At 40.8% G+C, this 25,778-nt stretch overlaps 1 protein-coding gene and 1 long non-coding RNA gene across 3 annotated transcripts in view; both read right to left on the bottom strand.

Annotated features, from left to right (window-relative positions):
* Positions 1-78: 78 nt before the first annotated feature.
* LOC138109004 (uncharacterized) lies at positions 79-9,601 on the bottom strand. The gene is made up of 4 exons (XR_011150197.1): positions 9,449-9,601; positions 5,556-5,637; positions 1,696-2,560; positions 79-1,272 (listed from the first exon to the last, which is right to left on the bottom strand). It is a non-coding gene; the product is annotated as an uncharacterized lncRNA (long non-coding RNA).
* A 10,565-nt stretch (positions 9,602-20,166) lies between these two features.
* Positions 20,167-25,778, bottom strand: part of EGF (epidermal growth factor) — a 58,927-nt gene continuing 53,315 nt past the window's right edge. The window contains exons 24-25 of one of the 2 annotated variants that reach the window (XM_069013345.1): positions 24,329-24,431; positions 20,167-22,894 (exon numbers count right to left, since the gene is read on the bottom strand). In XM_069013345.1, coding sequence (XP_068869446.1) covers positions 22,671-22,894; positions 24,329-24,431 — 327 coding nt within the window. In that variant the 3' untranslated portion in view covers positions 20,167-22,670. Of the gene's footprint in view, positions 22,895-24,328; positions 24,927-25,778 lie in introns of those variants that run through there. The other variant, XM_069013346.1, reaches the window with a different exon arrangement.

Here is a 25,778-nt window from a genome sequence, read left to right as displayed (position 1 = left end):
AACAAGATAACCAACTTTTAAAAAAAAATTGTTAATGGGTGAATGTCTAAAGGCAAGTCACAACCAAGGAAGAGCTTGGTCATGGCTCTGCAAAGATACTATCTGACTAGAGAGGGAACTAGGAGCTGCTGTAAAGCGTGATTTCAGGATATATACATGAAATCTGAGGACAGTAATGCACCCATAGTAGGGCTGGCTGCAAGGACTAGGGCTTAGTGGTCAAAAATGAGGTCATAAGCTTCTCGTATTCACTGAGGCCCTGCTTGCACAAATGACCAATTTTTATTTAATGAGGTTTTAATTTTCCATGTGTATGAATCTAACTTAACAATCAAACAAGACATGTCAGAGCCACAAATAGAGATTTTGCTTTGTTATAAAGGGTCAATTCTAGGTGCTGCATAAATGTAATTCTAAAACATTTTGAGGTTTTATATAATTGCTTCATCCCAGGTCATATCAGTGCTGCTGCATTTCAACAGTGTGAGCATATTTTATAGCAGTTGTTGAAACATCCTATGATTGGGAAGGTGGAGTGAAAACAGGGGAGCATTTTGTTAACAGACATAACAATACTGCACCAGATGACTTGTCCAGGCACAAATAAAAATGGGAAATGTCTCCTGCATCACGAATTTAATGCAATAAACCCATGCCTGTGTTTAGATACTGTAAGTCGATTCTGGTCAGACTGCTGTTTCCTGCTGGAGGAGCACTTGCACCTGCGTGTTGGGAACTGCACACGCAAGGCTGCCTCTCCTCTGTGTAAAAGCCCCCTCTGCTGGACCAGCCTGACATGGAAACAATGCAACATAAAACCAGCAGATCATCCCACCTCCTCCCCAAAAATGGACAAGTCAGCAAAGTAATTCTCCACCAGCTGGCCCTTCTATAGGAAGCCCTTTTCCAGACTGATGCGAGTCACAGGAGTGGTTTTCTAAAACACAGCATGCTTGGATGAACACACACCTTACCTGTCCCACAAGTGAGATGGACAGAAGGCCTTTTCTCCAAAGCATGAAGGACGCACAAGTTTCAGGCTGTCTCCTGATGTCCTGCCAAGGCAGTTCTTACCTGACAGAGGGCAATGCCATTTCCCCTAGAGACATCTTGTACTGCCAATCCTTTCAACTTTATGGAGAGGATCTTCTTAATACTGAGGAGCATCTAAACTGGATGAGATGTCGGCAAGTTGAGGAGGGAAACCGAAGTGTCCCAGTGAGTTGAGCAGGCTATTCTGACACCTTGAAATCACTCAGCATCAGAGAAGACCTGGAGCAAATGTAAAGATTATTATTTTCCTAAACATGATGTTAAAGAGTTATTTACTCTGTTCAGAGAGAGCTACAAAGAAATGAATGGGTAGCACTCCAGCTTCCTTGCTCTGATTTGGCTGAGTGTTGTCTGTGTCCCTTTCACTCATGAGCTGCTGAAGACAAAGCAACTACACAGCTACCCTTGATATGTTCTCATGACTCTCTGATTCTTTAGACAAGCGCCATCATTACAAGCTGCCCAATTTCAGCTGAATCTTGACTCCAATGAAAGCTTCCCCATTGCCCCTTCTCCTTTCTATTGTCACACCCAATATCTAAGCTGTACACAGGGATGACCCCTGTGCAGCTGCTCAATAATGCATTAGGACATCAGTCAATATGGCTTTTGTCAATGAGCTGCTGTCTACAGCAGGAGTACCTTTTAACATGCAGGAGGTGGAAGAGTTGTGGGTGCTTGCTGGACAAAACTGGATGCTGTTACCACCTGACTTCATAATAAACCAAGTTGTGGTATGCTGCTGGTGTGAATTTTCTGGCCAGGCTCTTCTGCTTAAGCAGTTAACAATGGCACAAATGTGGGTTCAGCATCTAGGCTGGCCATAATAAAGTCATTTATACAACTTACATGGGGTTATTTCTGGTGTCTGGCGACAGGGGTTTCAGGTTTCAGAACAAAATGGATTCTCTTCACCACGTGGTGTTTTATAACACATGCGGAAAATGACATTTAACACAAGCTTGTAAATGAGAGGCAGTGATGCAGTCACTCACTCTGCCTTGATGGAGACTGAACATGACAGCAACTCAAATAAACATGGGGACTATCATTAGTTTGCAATGAATCTCTCTCACACATGGCTTGCTGGAGCTGTGTGACAGCATCTCACAAAGACAAAAGAGAAAACATCCCCCGCATGCAGAGTGAAGAACCAGAGGGGAAAGGTCCACAAATCATTGAGGCGTGAGAGTAAAAAACAGCTGAAACACATGACTGAGGAGATAGGAGCCCTGTAATTTTGTGAGGACTCAAGTGAAAAGCGTGTGAGGCAAAGCTTACAAGGAAAGGCTTACGATTGTATTTTTGGAAATGGAGCAATTAGTAGAGCAATAAATGTAACCAGCATTTTCAGTGCAGGTAAAAATGGCAGAGAGGCATTAAGAGGTGGGAGAAGAGAGAGACATTAGTGTGGAAGAGGTGGCATAGTTTCATGGAAAAGTATCACGGGGTTGGAGAAGGAGCAGTCCATAAAGCTGTCCAAACTGTTCACTGTGAACCAGCACACCTGGAAAGCAATGAAAATAAATAATGTTCCTTTCTTTTGGAAAACACTTTGTAAATCAGTATATTAATCTGAGCCCTCAAATTACTCATTTTCTGGAATATGTGTTCCATGTGGGCAAACTGTGAGATAATGAGACTCAGCTTCCTGCCTCAAACATGCTTCTGCAATACTACATTCTCTTCCTGATTCCACCACCTGTAAAATGAGAATAGTACTATCCTGCTCTATCAGACCTTCTCAAGGGTAAAGACTCTGATATTGCAAGGGCTCGGGCACAGTGCTATCCTGAAAGAGATGATGAACACAGAGCAGCCTTTGCAGGCCTTCTGTGCCAAACATGAACATCCTACCCCTCTGAAACAGAAATGGAGGCAGTGTTTGTGGCTTTGCCATTGTAGTCACAGACTCTCCCTGATGGTCGGTCTTTGAACCGGTGTGGAAATCAAACAGATCAGTACAACCCACTTCAAAGTGTACTTTTAAAGTTCACCAACTTTTTGACCAAAAAACCCCACAATTCTTGGTCGGCAGTGTTAGCTAACACATTTCCAAAGTTTCCTCTAAATTTCTTGAAACAGGAGACAGAAGAAAAATCTGGCAGAAGAGGGTGTGGCCAAAGCTTTCACAATGTATCTCCTTGACATCCAGATGTTTTGCTGAGGTTTGAAACAGTGCGTTAACTTTACCCTTTTGTCTTTTCCCTATGCACTCCACAAATTTGGGTCTTTCAACCCCTCCAAGCAATTCCTTGCTTGGACCAATGTTGTGTCAAAGGGATCTCATCCCTAGCCATTATCTCAATTCAGCTGTGTGGAAATGGCTCTTTTTCACTTCTGAGCTCTCACCTACTTGAAGTTTAAACCTCACAGTCATGGCTCTGTGTAATTTTTGATCAGTTTAAATTTTCTTTTTCATCCACAACTGGATCTGGAAAAGCTGATTCTCAGCAAATAACATATCCCATGAGGTAAGAGTCTCTTTCCATCTGCAAAATATCTGAGACCAATTGTCATTTTCTCAAATGTATTTTGTTTCCTACCACTGCCGAAAGAATTATTTTGTTCTGTAAAACTCTAGTTGCAAGCACCATTCTGCAAACATCTATGCAACTGCTTAATTTACCCATTACTGCAATAAGTAAATTTATAATTATCTACTAAGTCAGATTGTAAAGAAATATTTAATGTTCCAGACTGAGGTTTGCTTAGCTATTATTGGCCATGATTGGGACTGCTTTGAGCCCTTGGCTGAGAGAGCAAAAATAACTGTGCAGCTTATGTATATTTCTATTTCACTGAATACTTTTGCATTTAGAGTTTGAGTGTAACTTCTCTCAGATATTCTAGATAAAGTTTTGTACCAGAGAACAGACAAAACCAGACATAAAGTAGCTGCCAGAATTCACTCAAATGTTAATTCATAGCAAACATATTTTTGCAATACCAGCTTTCAAGCGTACTCCTATACACCCTCAGCCAGCAACAAGGAGTCCCATTGATGGTGCTAAGGTCTAAAGCTTTATGATTAAATTACAGTGTTTGTGGTCCCCTCCTTCTGAGAGAATAGGAAGGCTTGTTAACAGGTTCATAAATCCAGGTGTAAAGATTAGCCCAGTCATCCAGGCCTGTATGTCATTATTGAATATATATGTTTTTAGAATATGGTAAATAACAAAATTAATGTTTACTGCTATGTGCTGAATGCAGATTAAACTCATCTTTTCCATTTATATTATGGGAAGTATAATAGATCCTGAAAACCTATCAGCATTCTACTTGAATGGAGCTTTTATTCTTCTGAGTCTGGTTGAACAGTTCCTGGATTCCTGATAATACTGAGTTGTGAGCAAAACTAACACATGAAGAAACCAGCTCTCTGTGTTAGCTTGATACAGAACTTGCTTTCACACTTATCTGAAGTGACAGCCCCTCTGGGTATACACTCCTTGCTGTCCTTCATTTAAATGCTACAGCTTCTTTTCTTTAAATGCACTTATTTTGAACAGAAGACTAAACAACTTTTATATCCTAATTTAATCTGTGTAAAACCTCACATCTAAAAGGGTTGGACCATAAAATGAAGGGAGATGTTAACACTGAGTACTAATGCCCAAAACCAGACACCAGCATACAATCACCTTGCAAATAAAAACTACATGACAAGTCTCCTATGGAGTATAGAGCCTATTCCCTGATCTTTCTGCAAGATACTCACTCTAAAAACCAGGGACACTGAACCCCTTGGCAATTTTAAAAGCTAGTTTTATCAGAGTTACAGTTAACTCCTGGCTGTTCATGGGCAGATTATCCATGTTGCAGCTCAGTGGGCTCCTGCTTTCCCAAAAAAAGTCTTTGACTACCATACAGAGCCCAGCACGAATCTTCAACTTTTCCTGCAGGAAGAAGAACTTCTTTCTAAACCAAACTCTCCAAATTCCCCTTTTTTCCCTCCAGTTACACATTTCTGAACAGAAATTAAATCATTTTTTTATTTCTTTACCTTCATGCCTGCCACATTAAAACAATAGTTCTAGTTTTTATTCCTCAAGAGCATATTTTATCAAACTTCTTCCCAATTGATAGTTTGGGGAGAATATAAAGCAAGGCAATTTACTGTAGATACTTCCTTTCCCTAAAAGAAAAAAAATCTGTGCAAATTCCCTAACATATCCAAGGATGTTGCTATGCATTTTCTCTAATATATAGTCGTTATTGTAAAATCCTCCCAACACATCCCCAAAAGGTTTGATATGAGCTTTAGGAGAAATACTAAATAGGTTTTTAAGTGCATACAAATTAGTTCACATCTTTGTTTAGTGGCACTGTCTGGCAGCAGTACAGGCTGGGCTTTTAATAACATCTTATTTTACAGCTCCAAAGGAAAAGTAAGCACTTGTGCATTTTGACATGATAGCTGCCAATACCAGGAACTGGGAAAAGTGAAAGTAAAAAATAAGTGACTACAGTGTGTAGTGTGAAGCCAATGGGGAACTCACCTGAGGTGCCACATCTTTAATAGTGATCCATTCATCGCTGCCTCAGAACAATGTTTCTCATGCTTGAGCTGTGTACCAGGAGCTAGGAAACAAATAGACACCTTCTCAATAACACTGGTTTACAAATTATTTTCCTTCTGATTCCCCACGGTCATGGAAAACCACCTGCTGGAAGAGAGCCTGTACCATTCCCCTGGCAAACAGTTCCCCACAGGCTGTGATCCTGCCATTACACCCCAATGAGCTCCTTTGTACACCCTGAGGAGTTGAAAAGAGTCGGACACCAGGAGGATTCCGCTCAGATTCAGGAAGCTGCTGCTGAACTCTCTGACTTTGCTCGTGCTCTCTGGAACATGTGCCCCTGGAGTGGTCCAGGATCATGTTGTCCAGGTGATTCATGCAGGAACCTGGTGGAGGCTGTCACAGCTCCTTTCTCTCCTGTGCATTGAGGTTTCCATCACTTGGAAACGAGGTGCCAGCAGTAGCAATACATGCAGGTGTCATTGAGTGATGGTGACAGATTTGGCGAAGGCAAGCAGGTGACCTGGCAGCTGGGAATTGATCCCAGTTTAGACACAAATCCTGGGATCATGAGTTATATTTTTCTACTGTGTCAATTTGTGGGAGCTTTCGCACAACCAGAAACTATGGAAAGCAACGAAAAAGTGCACCAGGAAATCTGCAGAAGCAGCAAGAGCTTTGAAAGTGTTTGCATTTTATCTTTAGGTGTGAGGACACTGAGCACAAGGAGAGAAGGACAGAGGAGGGCTAATGCTGGCACCATCCATGAGGATGGTACTGAGCCCCAAGTATCAGAACCCACCCAGCTTTATTAAGAGGAGGAGGCACAGGTGGATGTAAGTGCCTTTCTGCACTCACAAAAATTACTCACTCTCTGAATGCCTCAGGTGCCCTGTTCATAAATACAAATCATGTTTCTTTCCAGCTAGGATTCATTAAGATCAGTGAAGCACTTAAGACTTTGGCTGGAAGCATTTTCTCTATAAATATGGCCAATAGTATTACACAGTGAGCTATTATTCCTTAAGAAACACAACTAAAATATATTTAGTGATGTAGAAAGGTTTCTGGGGCATCTGTATACTTCCAGGAAATTCAGAATGGCTCAGAGAGCAAAGGCTAAGAGATGGCTCTGCTCCATTGATGTTAAGTCCTCCTCCATTAATTTTGGTCTCACTTTTGTTGGGCAAATTATATAATTTATCCAAGATAGCACTGGACATGTAACCCAAAATTTTACTTTCTGAATTTTAACAATAAGAGTCCCTTTTGCCAGAAGCCCTTTATAAATGCACACTATAGAAAACAGCAACCAGGAAATTTAAAAGAGCTGTTAGACACCTCATAGTAATAATTAAGATTCTACATCTCTTCATATCTTCAAAGCAACTTGCACAAGTTACCCAAATAATCCCAGCTCCTTGGGATTCTCTTGCTCCACTACACTGGCCAGCTCCATGCCTGCCTGCATGGCTCAGCAGCCCCTTCCCGGAAGAGAATGTATGGTACAATCCTGAATATGCTGCCCAGCTGCCTTGAGCCCACCTGGCCACTCATGGTGTTCCACCATGCCACAGGCCACCTTTCCTAGCAGGTTTCTCCAAGCATGGCCATTTACCAGAAGTTGTCCTTCTCTGGGCTGCAAAGCAGCTCTGTAGCAAAACTCAACAGCAGCTTGTAGGACCCAGAGAAAGGGAAAACCCTTGTCCAAACCTCAAACTCAGCCAATAGGGCAGGATGGGGTTGTGTGTCCCATGGTGCCCTAACCTCAGATTATAGGTGAGGATGCCCCTGAGAGCCGACACTGGAAGGTGCCTCCCTGTGCTCAAAACACTGGAGGAACTCTTAGGTCCCTCCAAGTTGCCCAGGGCCTCACTGTGGGATGAACATGCATAAGGCATGATTCAAAATTCGGACCCTTGGAGACCACCCAGAGTCTCCCCAAATCTTTTGCTACTCTCACCTACCACTAAACACAAAGTTTCTTTTCCTAATGCAAAAATGATGAAGAGGTTAAGCCAAACAAAGCTCAAGTGTCCCCCCTCTCCTCTGTGGAGAGGATACAAGTTTCTCCCTCCTCTCATCAAACAGGCATCTTTGGACAGCTAAGTGGGTTAACGTGCATGGCTGAACCACAGGGACCATCCACATGGGAAAAGTGAAAACAAAAGCTTCTAGCATAAGCCTTGGCTAAGGAGATTTGTCCTGCCAGTGGAAACTTTGTGTCCTACTTCTTCCCTCAGTCCCTCATTTCGCTGTCAAATGGGCATCAGTTTGAAGCACTGAATAAAATACTGGTCCAAGTCACTGATCTCTGGATGTATCCCTGCATTAAATACACACAAAGACCTGCAGATTTTTTTTTAAATAGAAGTTATTTCAATAACTGAATTGATAGCCCATCAAGGGCCAAATTACCTTTGATATTAACAGGATCATGCCTTCATGATAAGATACATGTTAATCCGTGATAAAGGTGCATGTTTTAATGAAAGAGATCAGCTAAAGTAGTAACAGCTTATCTCAGCTCTCTAAAGATTCCTTAAATATGGGTCCCCAGATCCTTGTTTTGTGTGTTCTCACATTAGAGCACTGTGCTATTTCACCTCCCTCTGCTTTAATCTTCTGACAGACAGTCAGTGTAGTGTAGTGCTGTGAGGTTTGGGGGTGAGTGGGTTGTCAGTGTTTAGGCTTCTTAATTAAATCTAAATAAACTTTAAATGTATTACAATCTAGGAATGTCTAAAAAAGTTATTTAAATATCCTTGCTCATAAACAACTCAAGCTGCACTAAATTCAGAACTTCAGATTAAATCCTGCAAGTTTCTAGGGAGAGTTTCAGTTCTGACTGGCTCTGTGACCTGTTCTGCAGAGCAGATCCCAAACTCGGAGGTACAGGTTCTGCATACCCCAGCACACCAGCTGGTAGCTGCACCCCAAATACCCTGCACACACTACTTCAGAACTGAGCCAAATCCTCATGTAGGTTTGATGACATGGTGTCCCAGTCACAGAAGGATTAAATTGTGTCCCTAGGTCCACCCTGAGAAGAAATGAGCTGAGTTACACCAACTGCTCTTGAACAGGTAGACTGAAGATAAATGTGCACTCTATTGAAATATTTTAACTGGGTTTTACTCTTTTACTTACTAAATATTTCTTTCTAAATTAGTGCTTATGCAAAGAGTTTTACCTTCCCTGCTCTCTTTTTCCCAAATCAGCAGGAAAGAACTTGATTTAAAAGACAAGAAAGAAGTTTCATTTTCTCTTGCTTATGGCAGAGTTACATGGTTTTATTCTTCTTCCAATTCACTCTTCACATTTTCATTTCTTGAGAGTGACTTTTTCTGACTCTACAAATATGTCTGCTTAGAGAAACAAAATCATAGAACCATAGAACTCACTGAGCTGGAATCAATTTTTGCCTTTCACTCTCTTTTCCCCATTCTTTCTTCTCAATAGGCCAACCAAAACCCCTCATCTTGGACTCTGAACCTGCCTGCAGCACCACTGAAGAAGCTGCTGGCAGCACACAGAGCTGAACACCCACATAAACCTCTGCCAGGCTGGGGCCTGAGCCCTCTCCAGCTCCTGGTCTTCCTCAGTTCAGCCTGGCACTGGCCGTAGGAGGGACAGCAAGTGATGGATGGAGGCTGACAGGAGCACGGCCCCGTCACTCTCCTGGGGGCTGAGCACTGGTTTCAGCAGGATGCTCAGCCACTACTGTGCAAGAGGCCCTTGGAGAGCTGTTCCTGCCAGCGAGGAGTCTCCCAGCTGAACCATGCTTGCTTCTTAACAGGGCCTCCCATGTAATACTAGAAAGTGCCTGTCAGCCCTCTCCTTGCTCACAGCCCTTGGTGCCTCACACTTGCCTTCAGGATGTTTCTTACTCCTTGTCACTGGTGGGAGGTGCAGCCACATCACTTCAAGAGACTGTTTTCCAGACACCACGGGGCAGTCTAGAGGAAAATCATGAAAAATTGATTTTTGTAGCTCAAAAACAGGTCTGTCCAACTGAAGCCTGATGCTAGATTTGCCCTATTAGAGAGGGCAAGAGCCCTTAATTGCAAATATATGTGCAATGACACAGGATTCACCTGTGGTTTTCCTCCAATACACTCCTTTAAGTTGCCACAGATCTTTGCAAAGCAGAAAGGAGATGGATCAGACCTGCAAGTACCATCCTGGCATACCAGGTACAAATCTGGTTAACAGGAATTACCCACTTACAGCAGGTCTACACCAGCACAGGGAAATATCTCTGGCTGCATTTCACATGATCTATAGATACACATTATGTGCAGTTAATTGTGCTTACAAGAGCTTCAAACTCATTACTCAGTGATGTATAAAATATATTTCTTTATCTATTAAATCTTCACTATCTGTAATCATTCCCCAGGGATCAATAGATAGTGAGTCAGCAGGCACATATTTAATTATCAGTTTTTACTGTAAGATGATGATGTTTATTGATATCACTATCAGACAGACACTGAAATGAAGCAGATGTTAATCTGAGGTTAAGCTCCAGGAGGCGCCTAGCAGTCTGACCAAAGGGACTGATGTTCATCAGATAATAAAAGAGGAGACCTCCCTCTTCCTCTCTCCCTCCCTCTAGAGGCCTGCAGAGCTCACAGATGTGCAGTCTTGTTTTGCAAATTCCTCTTCGCACCATTTCCAACTCCCTCTAATAAGCAACTTGCCCCTTATTGCAGAGCTTTCCATTAGCTCTAGCAGACAATTTAACCCAGCATCTTATTTTACTTACACAAGAACTTTATGGTTGGGTTTGGTTTATTTTTCCCCAGTATATCCTAAAGGGTGATGCCAGAGAAGTTGAAAACAGAAGTGAACTGGTGACAAAGTTGCTGTGACATCACAGTTGTGAGCAGAAAGTCCGTCTCTGATCCCCATCACACCAATATCTGCTTTAAGTAAATCCACAGCAAGGCAAAACACTCAAGTTTAAACAGTACAATGTACTGGAACAGGACCTTCTGTGGGGAAGGACATGATGACAAAGTAACAGCAGCTTTCTATGTGTCTCGGAACGCCATCACTTTGTAGTGTTGAGTGCAGTAACATGACAGTCTATATCCTAATGAAAAATATGCTGGCAGCTGGCACTCACCAAAACATATTAATGTTTGACATTAGAACTTGCAAAATGACTGGCAAGCTGGTGCAAATTATCTGTTTATCAGTATTTCAGTGGTACACTTCTTTCCTAGAAAGAACACATAGATCAGTTTTGGTGAGAGATGAGTGGATAACAAACCTCACATGATCTCTTTTCTCCACAGATGCTAGTGCTGCGTCCTACAGCAACCTCATACTTTTTATTATTACCATTTGTGGATCAGCAAGGACATTATTAGGCCATACCATGTTGCATTCAGATCCTTCTGTTCTGCTTTCAGCCCAGAGAAGGCGTGGTCCAGCCTCATGCCCTGCTTGCCACAGCAGCTGGGTGATCTCCCTGTGGCCCTGGCTTGGGTTGACACAAGCAAGTCTCTGGGCACAGGACTGCAGGGCATGGCATAGGCAGGCTTTGCACAAGATCTGATTATCTTGAGAGGTACAAACCAGAGACACAGAAATAAAGCACCTCATTGACCAACATCAAAGAGCAGTTCAGTGGTGAACCTGGAATCAGAAGAGAAAGTTGCTAGACCATATTGATTCATGCAGTCCCTCAAGTCATATTTACTCTGTTAAGGTCAAAGTCATAAAGAGTTTGACAGAACATGAAGATCCTCTCCTTCAGGTCCTGCTCTTAACACCACCCCAGCTTGATACCTGGATGACAGATACCTCAAAAAGTCGACATTGGTATATGTTTAAGTTGATGTAAAAAGGTTGCTTTAAATTACTAGGAAGATAGACTTAATACCCTTGGAGACTAGCAGAGATAATGAGATGGGGGAGCAATGATCCTTTTTTTCAATTAAAAAGAGAAAAAGAAGGAGTGAGACCAACCTCTGGAATTTCAACACATGAGAAGAGATCATTTGCAAAAGAGTCACACTCAATCTCTGTGCCTAGCTGAAAGGAATTTGTGGTTTCATTTCAGGTCCTTTTGGACTGTTTTTCATATCAAACTTACATGTTTGCTATGCTTTGTCGCTCTTCCAAGATTTACTGAAACAAAGGAAACATTTGAATAAGATTTGAGACAACTTCTTTCTCACCTGTCAGGAAGGTAATCCCCAACCTTCAGATAAATGTGAGCATGTGGTTTCCAGTACTCTCACTCCATATGTCTTCACAAACACCAAATAGATCTAAAGTAAAAGGACAGGTTTTTTCCTCCACAGATCAAAAGGTTAAAGTGATGGACCTTGCCCAGGATGATCCAGACTTTCTTCCCTATAATGCCTTCATTTTCACTCCCTGTGGAAGTACGGACTCCCTGGCACAGAAATTAGGAGAAAGATTGAAGGCACCAACCCATTCCAGCATTACTGATCTCAGCCCTTTCAGCAACAACTGGAACAAAAGTTATGCCCAGTTTAGGAATTGATCTTTACAGGTGAAGCACTGCAACATTTTGACCACTGCAACTCTGAAATGAGGTGTTTGTTGTTTTTTTGTCCTGACTCATTCCTAAAGAAATTTTTTTATTAATGTTTAATAAACATTAATAAAAAATGTTTTGTGTCATCTCTCTTCCTTCAATATTTTAAAGTAAGCATTATAGAGTAAACACAATAGCTCTAGCATCTCCTGCTTACATGAAACCTTGTGGGTTTGAAATCTGCCTTCATGCACTTGTGTCCACACAGGATTTGGGGAAATACCAATGAAAGCTGAGGGAGTGGCTCCAGCAAAAGAGCAAAAAGAAAAGATAGAAAGCCGTGTTTGCACCACACCACACCTCCATTCCCAATTAAAAGAAAGTTTAGTCTGTGTATATGCATTCACATGAGGAATTTTTGCTGGTAGAGCCGTTTCAGTCACAAATTACACCTCTTGGCACTCTGGCCACTGTTTGCACAGTAGGTCCAGCCCTTGCCTTGCCCTAGAGGCAACAGTTTCCTGGCCCGTAAAATATAACACAGGGTGAAAATTTGAAGAACCAAGCTCAGGCAGCCTGGATGCAACCAAAGCCTCCTTTTTTCCAGTATGAGCTATTGGGTCTGGCAGTGGCATGAGCAGGTCAGGCAGGGGAAATAGCAACTGGATTGACAGCTGCCCAATTGGCTCCACCACTCACTGGCTGGAAGTGCATCTCTCAGTACCTTTGGTTTTATTGCTACATGGCTGGACAGCCTTCCAGAGCAAGGAAGTAGTGGGGGGGGGGAAGGGGGAAGGGGGAAAAAAAGGGGGGAAAAAGTGCTTTACGTGGAATTTTTCCATTAGAGAGGGATGCGGATGTGCAACTAATTCTTTCCAAGAAGGCACACACTGAGCTAGACAAGACTTTCTTCAGAAGCAGATTAAAACACCAATACAACATTTAGCATGCAATATAAGAAAGGCTGTATAACACACTGTGGTGTTTCTTCCTGACATAAATGGACAGAAGTTATGCATAATGCAAAGCCCTAAATGCTGACAGACATTTGCAAGAATGTTTACATTTATTTTTCATAGCCCCAAGAAATCGATTTCTAAGGACATCCCATGAGAGACTGCATTTGGCCCTGAAATATTGTCCTGGGAGACTGTTTCTGTCTTCCATCTGACACGTTTTACAGAGGGTATCAGCATATGGATTTGCACCTCAGCTGTGTCATGAGCAAAGAATTGCTATTGTTTTACTATGCTACGTTGGGACATTTAAACATTGATATTGTGAGGTACTACTTTACAATTCCCATTAGATTTGTTGTAAAGCACACATTTATGAAACAAAATATTTCTGTATTCACCCATAAAACTCTATGTTATAACAGTATTGAGCATCTGGTTTTAATCAGAAGTCAGGAAATTCACTGTTCGAGCTGGAACTCCATCCTCTCCTAAACTCACTGTGTTTAACTTCTGCAGCTCAGATGTGAACAAGTTCTTTAAAGTCTCACTGACCCTACTGAAAGATAAGCACCACTCGCATAGGGGTTTGGAATTAAGTGACATTATCAGGGACATTTCTGCTTTCTGGGTCTTTCTGATGGAGCAGCTTGAACAGTGGTAGTAAAGCAGGACAAAGAGATCACACAGAACATCACTGCTAATAGTCCACACAATGTATTAATGTTCAGAAGCAGGCACATTTGAAGTCAATTTTCAAATCTAAGCTCTATCTGAAAATGGTTAAATACTTTCAAAGATTCTGTTTAAATTAATTTAATGCTTCCTTTCTCTAAAACCTCATTAGGGATTTTGCCAATAAAATACAATCAGGATTGAGAGCCAAAATAATCTTTTTTTAGTGCAAATCTATTCTAAATCATTTTGTTCATGAGTGAATCTAAAATCCATAGAAGGAAAGAAAATAAATGAGTCTAATGCACATAAATGAGGAGGTGGAAATAATGTTGGACAAAGAGTTTTGTCTGCACCATTTAATAATTTTCAATTGATCAGCTTTTCTAGCAAATATAGGAATTTTCATTTATGGGGTTTTTGTAAGTGTTTGACAATATATCTGATATACTACAATATATCTCATTCATTTCAGTCCTTGTTCTTGAGGCTTTTCTCTGCTCCTATAGCTAAGTCATGCTGTCAGCTACAAGTTCAATTAAAAATTGGGTCCCAAAACCCTTCCCAAGCAAATAAATGGAGTATCTAAGTATAGTTGAACCTTCAAAGGTGCCTTTCAGCTGTGATGCTACACATTCACATAACTCTTCTCTGAAGCTTAGCCAAACTCTTGTGATCTGCAAAGTTCTGCAAGAAAAAACTTTTTAGAAAAGCCTGAAGGGGGAAAAAAAAAACCCTGCAAAACACCCCTGCACATCTCATACGCTGCAGGACTGGAGCTGTGACTGGAAATCTTGCAGAAAATTAACCAGCCTCTCCATTTTTGTAACACTGATTAAACGTGTTTATCAAGAAGGAGCTGCTACCTCAAGCTCACTGTCGTTTCTCTATCCAGCAGCCAGGAAGGCAAATCACATACTCACAATTATATTTACCTCTTGGTGTTTTAAAGAACAGTGTATCATACTGCTCAGGGTACCAATAGTTGGACACTGCTTTCATCTAATGTCTGAAACACAGAAGCAGTTCACTGCTGTGTCCCTTTCACCTGATAGGATAGAAAATTTAAAGTTACACATTTAAACTAATTCACAGTGTGGTAATGTAACGATAGAAACACACAAACATGCATACAGAAGAGCCTCAAAACGTTGCACTAGAAATGGTAGTTTTGCAAATGGAGATAATAGGAGAGATCTGCAAAGAAGAGTTTACATTAATTTATGTCACGTGAGGTATGATCTAGATTTGTCTTCAGAAAATGCTGTTCTGATGAACCGCTGCCTTTAACCACTGTTTCTTCATTCCCTCTGTCTCTTCTAGAGCACTTACAGAACAAATAAACTCCTATTCAATTTTTATGATGAGGAGATTCAAAATCTGCCAGCCATTGCCATTTGTTTCCTGCCCTTGTGAGCATTTGTCTGGCTTTTATATTTTCGAAGAAGCAGACTGTGGACGCCTGTTATCTATGCACAGCATGCAGGATAAATGCAAATACTTAGTGGTGTACCAAATATGACCCTTTGATTTTGCACATGAGAAGCAGAGGAATACTACCCAGGTTACTAAGCCATCTAAATGTAAGGCTGAATGACCTGTAACAGAACAATAGATGGTGAAAAAAGTAGCAAAAACCAAGCCAGAAGAAAAAATACACATTAAACTGGAAAAAGGTGAAATGTGAAATCTATCCCTTTTCTATAAACACATGTGGAAAGAATAACACCTAGCCTTTTTTATTCTTGGCTTCCCCCCACCACCTCCCTTACATTCCAAGGGAAGATCTGCCAACTTTTGGCCATATCCGTTTCTCTTCTGTTGTTTGCCAGTATTAGTGCACTCTAGCACACATTCTTTCCTAAGACTTCAAAACGAGTCATTTGTTAGGTCCAGCTGTTTAAAGGGCCCAGCCATCCTTCCCTCCTTTGCTTGGAGCAAGCTGGGTGGCTCACAGGCATGCACATACCCTGGCTTACCCACTTGGGTTTGGCTGGGACCTCTGATTGAAAAGACTCCTGAAGAGACTTCACAGTGCGTGCCTTGTGTTACTGGAGATCAGAAGACCTTGCACCAATACATCCAAATGCTTCTAACGCTCCCTTTGTTCTAAAGTACACACTGAGGCAAGCATTCCTGTGCTTTGCTTATTGAAGCTGCTCGTGCAGGGCTTCAGTACTTCTGTTCTGTAAAGCGTTTCTAAAATCTTAGATCTGGATCTGCTTATCATTACACATATAAACAGAGGGTGGATTCACCTCTACACTACTGTTTAGCACAGTTGTAATTGTTTTAAGATTTAAGCTGGACTCTAAGGCTCTAAACAAAGGGCTGAGTTTTTACCAACAGAGATTAATTAACATTATTTAAAAATAAAATATTGAGTAGGTTAGGGTATACAGTACTCATTCTTTGCATACAATAATGGGGTGAGAATGGGGTAAAATTCAAATTTGATGTAAAATGTGCCAAAAAACATTGCTAAAGCTGCATCCACTTCAAACAGGTTTTAGTCTGTCTCTGGAGCAGAAAGAAATACAAATCTCAATCAGCTTGATTTCAAGTCCACTGATTTTAATGTTAACTTTGTTTATAGGAATAGCCCTTCTGTTGGAACTTCTTTCAAAGATAAAAAACCCCCATCATACCAAGAGCTATTGCAATATAGGCAACAATTCTTGTGCCCTGCTTTCTCTCCCTTCCTCCCACCATCCCTCCCCTCTCTTTCTTCCTCTCTTTCTCCTCCCATCTCTTTTTTTCTTCTCGTGCAGAGGAAGCTTGCAAGGACCTGCTAAGTTATTTGCCTGATGTCATCCCATGAGCAATGCAGTGAGGAAGAGAACCAAGAGCACTTGAGTGCTCACAACCACTCTAAAGTAGCAGCATCCTCAGCCACAAAGCCCTGAATTCCCATTTTGAGGCAACGTTATATGGGATGCAGAAGAAGAGTAGTGAACCACTGTCTGGGTGAAGACTTTAGGTTTGATTTATTATTACATTCAGCCACAAGGCAGTTCAGATCCAGACCCAGGTGCTTCAGCATTCGGTAGTGTTCAGCTCTGGGGTCAAGGTTCCCTCTCTGTTATGAAAATGGGCTCAGAGTGTGTTTTGATGTACTTCCTACAATTCATACAGATTATTAGGTATGAGAAAAGAGAACAGAACTATTATGATTACACCATATAATAAGCCATAGGGGGTGTCTTGTTAGATATCTGTCTACTGAGGGTGGTGTTTAACACATTTCTGCGTTTAGGCCAACAAATCCCTCTTAGAGGTAAAAAACCATTATGTAGTGATTAAAAACACTGACAACCCCCCAAAAACGGACAGTTAATACCATGTTTAGGTTCTCATTTAGCAGACTTTGCAGAGAAGAGTGTTACTTAAAACTAACTGCTGTTGACCATTGGAGAAATAAGGAAAGATACTGTAATCTTATGCAATCCCAGTTTTGGTCTGTTCCCCTGACCTGGATTAACCTTTTTCCTTTTATCTGTATTTTAATTCCAAACACCTCTCTTAAATGCGACTGTATCCAGGTCTCCACTAAAAGCTTTAATGAGCAACTCTAAGGTCAGCAGAAATGTTTGAACTTTATTATTATTTCATACAAATGCTGTAGGGATCCTTGAATCTCCCATAGTTATTAGTTATTTTGGTCTCCAGTGAGATGTTTGGCATCTGGCTGTATTAGTTTATTGATTTCCTTTTTTAAATGGTTGTCTTTCAACAGCCATTTAAAATACATGTTTCTTTTTCTTAACTTACTTACGGGCACAAACACTGAACAAAGGCTGCATGGAACTCGGCCCAGCTTTCTTTTGTAAAGAAGTAAACAGTAAAATGGTCCTTGTAGTCTTAGTGTAAATATTTCCATTTCTTTCTTGAGAGAAGAAATTATAAATTTATACATAGCACACTTTAACTACTTTTACTGCATTACGATTAACTACTGTTAATAGACTAATGAAATATCAACTGTGCATTCTTTCAATTTATTACATCACAATCGAATGTATTATTTTGTTCAATCAATATTAAAAGATCATGTCCATTTAAGTGTGCACACTGTTTTGTAGACTGAATGTAGCACATAAAAATTTTTGTCTTTAATCGATAGAGATCCCAGAGCAGCTAATTATTTTATAAATTATTAAGTATTCTTTTCATTCTTTGCATCCTATTAATACCTAGGGCACTTATTAATGGACCAGGACTCCAGCTGTTCTGTTTCTAGTATCTGCTCACATAAAAGTGAGTAATTCTCTTACATGGTGTCTTTTGACTTTCTTTTAAAACCAATCCAAATCCGTTTGGATAAAGACCACACGGGCGAGGCCAATGTTGCAACATGGGCTGAAAACTGGCTGTCAGACAGGATCCTAAAATCCACAATGAGCATACAGTGAGGGTCAGGCTGGCAGGGACAGATTAGGGGTAACATGGACAAGACTATTGGTGAACTGAAGCTCCAGCAATATATGTGGTATAAAACCAGATACTTGGAAAGGTAACGGTGTCATGCAGCAGTGAGTGAGAGCAAAAACAGTTCTAGGACTCAGATGTTCTTAAAATTATTCTTGGAGATTATATCCTAAATTCTTACCTGGAAAACACAAAGGTGCCAGACTACAGGGTCTTGTTCTATGAAGTGTAGAAATTCCTTGTAGTCTTTGGGCTAGCTTCAGCTTGCACCTAATAGAATGGAAGAGCCATAGCCATTCCCTCCAAAGAGAAAGTGGGCAAGGAGAAAACATTTTGGTTGTAACACCTACAGGTGTTAACCTTGAGGAAGAAGAGGTGATGGTGGCCAGGGACCCACTACAAAAGGGCTTCTGCATCTTTATGCACGATTATTGCAGCAGTTGCCTCATAAGTCAAGTTCCAAAATCTTGGAGTTGCAGGATATTAAGGATCCCTAAGTCTGGCTAGAAGGGACTAAGGCTTCTCACGGGTCTGAATCAAGTCCACCTCGGTACTGAGGAGTGCCTGAAAGTTAATCCCATGATGAATGGTCTTCACAAAGTTAGCTGGTTCTGGTCCACATCAAAACTGGCATTAAACAGCAGTCTCAATAAAAGATCAGAGGAACATCAGCCAAATTAGGCTATCACCCTTGCAGATTGTGTTTGGGGTGCATTCCTGGGCTCTGGGGGAGGTTTCTAATGCCACTAACATCTTTCCTTTTCACATGCACAGAGATAAAGATGGCCAGTTATCAGAGAGTGAAGCAATAACACCAAGTGTGTCCTGAAGACTAATGGAACTCTGTAGGCATCACCCTGAAAAAACATAAGATAAAATTACTCTCAATAAGACAAAAACACAATATATATTAAGAAGGCATAAGCTTCCCCTAATTAATCCCATTCTGAATAACTTTTCACTTTTTCCATAGAATTTTTTTGGGGGTGGAAAGGTTTTCATCCTGAAAGAGATTACCAAGATGAAAAATTTTTTCAGATCAACAGATAAATCTCTGCAAAGCTGCAAGTGACTGCAAAAGGGATGTAAAATTAGATGTGTCATGCTAGTTCTATGACTAGGAACCATTGCATCTCCCGTGTCCCATATGAATGAGCATGAACCATTTCTCACTTTCTTTACAATACAGCTTTAGCGAATTGAAACGCTAATTTCAATAAAGTCAAGATTTACTAAATTAAACAAAGTCACTTTGCTCTTTAAAATGGTCCGTGGTTTTGTCACTTTGGACTTGTCAAGATTTTCTCCCAATATGTTTCTAAATTCCTCTTTTACAGCTTAATATAACAGAGGACAATTTCATTTTTAGAAGTCAGAGTACACCAGTAGGATTGAAGATCAACACTAAGTTTGTTACACAGAAATTCTAATAATTCAAAAAGCATTTTTGGTGAAGAAAGTTTAGCCAGAAAAACTGAGGAACCTCCAGGATTCAACTGTTTTACTTCAACTGACCTCCACGTAAAGCCTGAACAGAACATCTTGGCAACCAATTTGAAAACATATTGTGAATCCATGGATAATATTTCTGGACAAATAAGTAGCAGCATTCGTAAGAATCATTTCAATGTGGACACAGAGGTTTATATGGATTTGATTGAAAGGTATAAATAAAATATAAATAAATACTTACCATATTCAGGGTGGGGTCTACCTGCGAGCTGCAGCAGATAATCCTCACTAGGATAGATTCTCTGGGTGGAGAACGAGAACCCCATGATGCCCGCACATGCCACACCAACACGACAGATTGTGCCTGTGTGAAACCAGTGGAGCTTTCAGCTTACCCGACATGGGTGCACTGAAACCAGAATTGTGCATTCTCTTCTCTTAAAACAAGAGGGACACCAGGGATTTTCTGGGTTTTTTTTATTTTATTTTATAAATCAATAACTTTATAAACAACAAATAAACCAAATATATTACATTTGAATTGAAATTTCATGACAAGTTTTTACACTAAAGATTATTTTGAGTTTAGAGCTGAGTTTAGGAAACATTTAAAACTCCAAACACTCTAATTACAGAAATACATCTGCTTGGTTTCCCTATCTTATTCTGTAAAGAATACTACCAAATTTAAAATCAGATCCTTGGAAGGACAGCAAAGTAAACAAGAAAACCAGGATAGAATAGCAAACTAATTTTTAAGGAGCCTGAAACATCTTTATTAAGGCAAGGTTCAGAAGTCACAAATCTTTATTTCTTTTGATTGGGGAAGCTTCCAGTGAAATGTTGACTGTCATTCAATACAACACTTGAATTTTAAGCACATAAGCATACTTCACCGGAGAAACCTGAAGGGATCAAAGTCTTTTTACTGGGTAGTTCTTACGGAAACAAAATGCTTTTTTGTACTGGGGCCTTTAGACCTGGACTCTCTTCCCATTAAAATACAGAAGATCAGTAATGAGCTGAAAGACCAGGGAATCCAAACTAGGTGCTTTTAACAATGTTAATGAAATTAAAATCAAATCTACCAAATCCAAATGATTCAACACAATTGTTGTTGCCTGTTCCTGAACACAGTTTAGTATGCCAACACCTCTCAACTATTTCTCTTTCTGTGGAAGTACCCTTGTTGCCATTCACACAAGAGAAGGAGTCTTCGCTGCTAGTAGTTTCAACCAATGGAAAAGCATATTTTGCAAGTTTATTCTGAATTCAGAACTGATGTGGTTAGAAAACAGATTTAACAATTCACAACCACCAGCAAAAATCACTTTAGAAGTTAAATAAGTGACAACCCTCTACAAAACATAGCATTATAATTTTTGTAACTCTGACAACTTGGACTCAGTGTTCTTACTGTTTCACTAACATAAAATAAAACTGACTTCAGAAAGTTACTCCAGTGTGCAACTAGTTTGGATAAGAGGTAAGAACTTTTCAATACTCTTTCCTATATCCGCCTATAGAGCTGGTTAAAAAAAAAAAATGACATCATTCCATACCTTTCTGGCAGTATTCAAAAAGAACCCAGAAAAGCAGAATAGTAAACACACAAATTAGTCATATTTGCCACTATTATCCAGCTTATGAATTACAAGGAACACTAGTTGTGGGCACTATAGCAGAGCTTAAAGGTTACTACAGCAGGCTTCAAAAACAGAGGACTGAGAGATCCCATACAAATAATAAAAACATTATTAGTAATTTAGCTGATTTCCAGGTGTCTTCCAAAACATTCCAAAAACAGCCTCAGGAAGTCAAGACAAATTGGTGAAAATCAGTTGATATCACAGAATCACAGAATGTTCTGAGTTAGAAGGGACCCACAAGGGTCACTAAGTCCAGCTCTTAAGTGAAAGGCCCATACAGGGACCAAACCCACAACCTTGGTGTTATCAGCACCATGCTCTCACCAACTGAGATAATCTCACAATAAACAACTGACCTCATCTCTGCATACAACAGGGCTTTATAAGAGAGTAAATAACTGAAGGGAACCTGCTAGGTGCTAGAAATCCAGTTACAAGAAAAATTGGTTTAGTTTTCCAGTTGTTTCCTCAGATTTAACAGGCAGCACAAATCAGTTGAGTGGAAATCAGTCCAAACTGAGGTGGCTTTTTTGTGATTTTGTCCCACTCCTCCTGTTCTTTTGGACTAAAAACTGGCTGGACTTCTGTCCTCACACTGAGTCCTATATAATGGGCCAGGTTTTGGTGCCAGGCACACCTTTGTGAGGCAAGTACAGCTCCAATACTTGCCTCTTAGCAGGGCTGAAAACAAACACAAGCCTGCTTCCCCAGTCCAGAAATAATCCTGTTATGCTCTGAAGGATCAGTGTAGACTGGGTAAAAAATGGAGGCATCACCTTTCCCCTCAAATGTTGCCCATCATTAATAATATATGCCCACAAATCATCCTCCAGTACACCAAACCTGAGAAATGCAAGATCCTATTTGGTGCTTGCTCACAGAAGCAGATGCAAGAACATCTCAGGTGAAATCCACTAAGTCACACTGGTCTGTCAGCACCACTGGGGAGAGGCATATAATGTCCATGAAAAATATTTTAGTAGTAATTTGAACTAATTTTTCTGTGTTATCCTCCTGTTTCTCTGCAGCTGTTCTTGTGTCCCATTTTCTAGGCAGTTTCTAGACTCTGTGTGTGTGTAAAGATCACTACTTGCAACAAGCTCCCTTAGAAAATACTTATCACTGATAAATCATCCACTTGTCTATTTTCCCCTCAGTGACCTTTTAGCAGGCAGTTAATGAGGTTAGCAGCAGTGATACTTATGGAGTAGTCATTGCCAACACGTTGCTCACAGTAATTCTTCCGAGCATAGTTGACAAGGAAGGAGTGGCAAGGACTTCTCTGCTTTGTTTTGAGTAATGGTGGGTTTTTTCTAAAGCAGATTTTAATGAAAAAATGAGCGTTGCTTCAGTGTTTTGTGAGTTCCCATTCTCTGATGACTTCCTCCTTTTCCCATTCAAACACAGACTGCTTCTAGTCTGGCTGCATCAGCAGGCTGGCTGGGGCAAGACTGTAGGTCTCTCTTTCTGGCAGGGAGTTGGGATGGATGCTCCAGGGAGCCTGGGGAGGGCCCCTCGTCACTCCTGTGGGTTGATGTGGTTTCTCACCAACAGGAACCTCTTTTTGATGGCCTTGTTCTTTCTCCTCTTCAGCCAAAGTCTCTGCTGCTTTGTCATACGTTATAGGCTGTTCTTCCACTGGAGAAAATGGATATGTATTACTGAAAGCCATGTGAAAAGATTCACAACAGCTAAGCTTAAAGAAATGTAGTGGCAGCTTTGAGAGATGAAAGCTATGAAAGAATGCACAGAATCAAGTTTAATACCAACTCATGATACAAGATCAAAAAACCAGGCAAAATCAAGAACTTGCCTCAGATTTTAAGAAATTACTTGTCCTAGATCCATGGTTTTCTCTTTTAATACATAAAAGGAAAAGGCATGCCCATAACAGGAAGATTACCTGTCTGGAAATTTAAAGTCCCTGCTTCAAAGTCAAAAGATCTTAGAATCATTCACTGGCATGGTATAAGAACTTCCCTTAACACATTAAAGAAAATACCGGATTATTTGTTGGTCTTTTTGTCTAAGATGGAACCACTTCTGCTAAAATTTTCAGGAAAAAGTCAGACACCTGTCATGGGAAATTTCTGTTCCAATACCTGCATCTGATAAAGCTGTAAATGAAAACAGAGTCTCCTAATGGGAAACATCAGTCTTCCTTTGCCGGACAGCAAAGTTCTACGCATGTTCCCAATGTTAGTCCATCTAAGTAATTGTGAGGCACATTTTCTACTGATGAATTAAGTGACTACTCAATGTATGTCTAAGGACAGGACAGGCAGTTTTGAAAATCTTGCAAGATGCCTGCCTATTTGTATGCTCAAACATTTGCTTTTGCATATTTCTGAGTGACTGAGGCAAACTGGCTTCTCTAGTAACTTCTGCAGTTAGGAAGTATACATGGTAAATAAAACAAATGTCTAAGGATATTAGTCTTTCTCCATAGTTCTCACCATCTGAGCAAATAAGAGATTCAGATGCCACCTAGAAGGCCATATTTCCTAAAATTCAGAGTGGTAACTTGAGAGCCACGGAAGCCTGCTGTGTGCTTCTGTGCTGCCTGCTGCCTTTGGACCAGTGACAAAAGGCACATCTCCTCTATTTATCTCATCTTTGTTCAAGCACCAAACACTCCCCAAGCAGTCAAACAGCTTGTTTAACACAAAAAGCAGAACTGCAGTTGCTGCCATGGGGACTCCTCACACCTTTCCAGTTATCTTGCCTGAATGAATAAGGACTGTCAAAGTGTACTGTTCCATGGGTACCCCTTCCCCAACAGTATGATGGGCATAACTTCACTTGCAAAGCTCTGGAGGTCTATATTAATGCAAACATCTGATATTATTTCATCACAAGAAGCCTCTGGCTTCTTATGAGTGTGAAAGCACTGTTGTAGTATAGTTTCTCATGACTAGTCTGCAAAACAAAGGACTGAATGGTCTCTTCACAGCAATACAAATATGGGTTCTGCCAGAAATAAAATCTGTGTTTCTCTGTCTCCTCTATCAGCCACTGCTCCTGCTGGTACAAGGTGAGAAGAGATCTAATAAGGAAAGACATCCTACTCACCAGATTCTGAAGGACAGGCAGGATGAGGATCTGCTGTCTCACACTCAATTAGATCAACTGCTTTAGTCTCCAGAGAACTGTTACCCTCCTTAAAAACCGCAAACTGCAAATACATACAATGTGCACAAAATATGCAGAGCCCAAATTAACATAAAATGAATTGGTTTTCTGAAACCCTAGAGGCAAACTAAAAGGGCCACACACACCAACCACTGAACAGGGAAAAAGGTCATCCTGGCTTCTGGGATGACCCTTCCCCTGCAGGTAATTAAACATTTGGGTTGATGACAGCCCCAGTCTTTCCTTGGAAAGCACACAGTCCCAGTCTAGTAAAGAACTACCAATGCCCTTGCCTTGAAAATCCAAATTTCCAAGGGCAAGAACAAAAGTTCATGAAAACCAACCCTCTCCATAGTACTGAGGGCTATTTTTAAAGTGTAAAAGATATCTGCAGGAATCCAGATAGCAGGAAACTGTGTCACGCATGGGGAAAGAAGCAAGCCTCCTTTCCTGGTTCTCAGCATCTCCTGCAGGGTGCGATTCCATCATGCCACAGTGACAGTGGAAGTCAGAAGATGAGACCCTCTGGGGGAACATGCTGAAAAGACGAGAGGGAAAACAGAAAAAACAGGGGTAGAAGAAGCAATGTGAAACACTATGATGAAATTGTACAGAGGGAAAGAGGAAAAACCAGTAAAGGGGGAAGGTTCAAAGAGCAGAGACAGGGAAGATGAGAAAACATCTGTAAATAAGATGTTCCAACAAAAGGACTGACAGATTCAGGGGTCCAGGTGGATAGCCAGTGGATTTATGTGGATAGAACACACATGTAGCAGGTGCACCTATTTAGGCATCAGTTCATTTATGAAAAATCTGTACTCTCACAGCTGCTAACCCACATGTGACAGACCCCCGGCAGAGATTCAGCTACACACAGTTCTGCAAAATATCTTTGAGTGGGCAAAGCAAAACTCTTGGTGGATGAAAAGTCTCAGAACAGCATCAAAATCCAGGCACGTGCAGAAGTTTCCCAAGGCTTACATATCAGTAGGACTAATCTGGCCTTGCTTACAGAACTCTAATATGGATGTCAAAAAATATGCAGGCATACTCTCAGCTAAATGTACCCTTAGCTAATTGTACCCTCACCTGTCAGAGCAGAAGTAAAGGGAAAAGTGAATAATGCCTGGACAATTTATAGGTATAGTTTCAATATCGTGATAACTAATTTTTGATGTGTGTGATAGCACAAAATTTTGTTATCCTCTGTATCAACCTAGACAGGCAACAACAAGAAAGTCTTTGCCCTCTCTCTCATCATCCTCACAACTGAGAAATGGCAGTGTGGACTACCAAATGAATGAAACTCATGAGCTCCTTACAGTTACTGCATACACAGCATACAGTCCCAATATGAAGTCCTTTGTTAAGATCATTAATGTTGTGTAGA

The sequence above is a fragment of the Aphelocoma coerulescens genome, chromosome 4 (assembly GCF_041296385.1).
Source record: "Aphelocoma coerulescens isolate FSJ_1873_10779 chromosome 4, UR_Acoe_1.0, whole genome shotgun sequence".
Classification (NCBI taxonomy): Eukaryota; Metazoa; Chordata; class Aves; order Passeriformes; family Corvidae; genus Aphelocoma; species Aphelocoma coerulescens.
The sequence above is the reverse complement of the archived record's forward strand: the minus strand, read 5'-3'. Positions and strand labels throughout refer to the sequence as shown.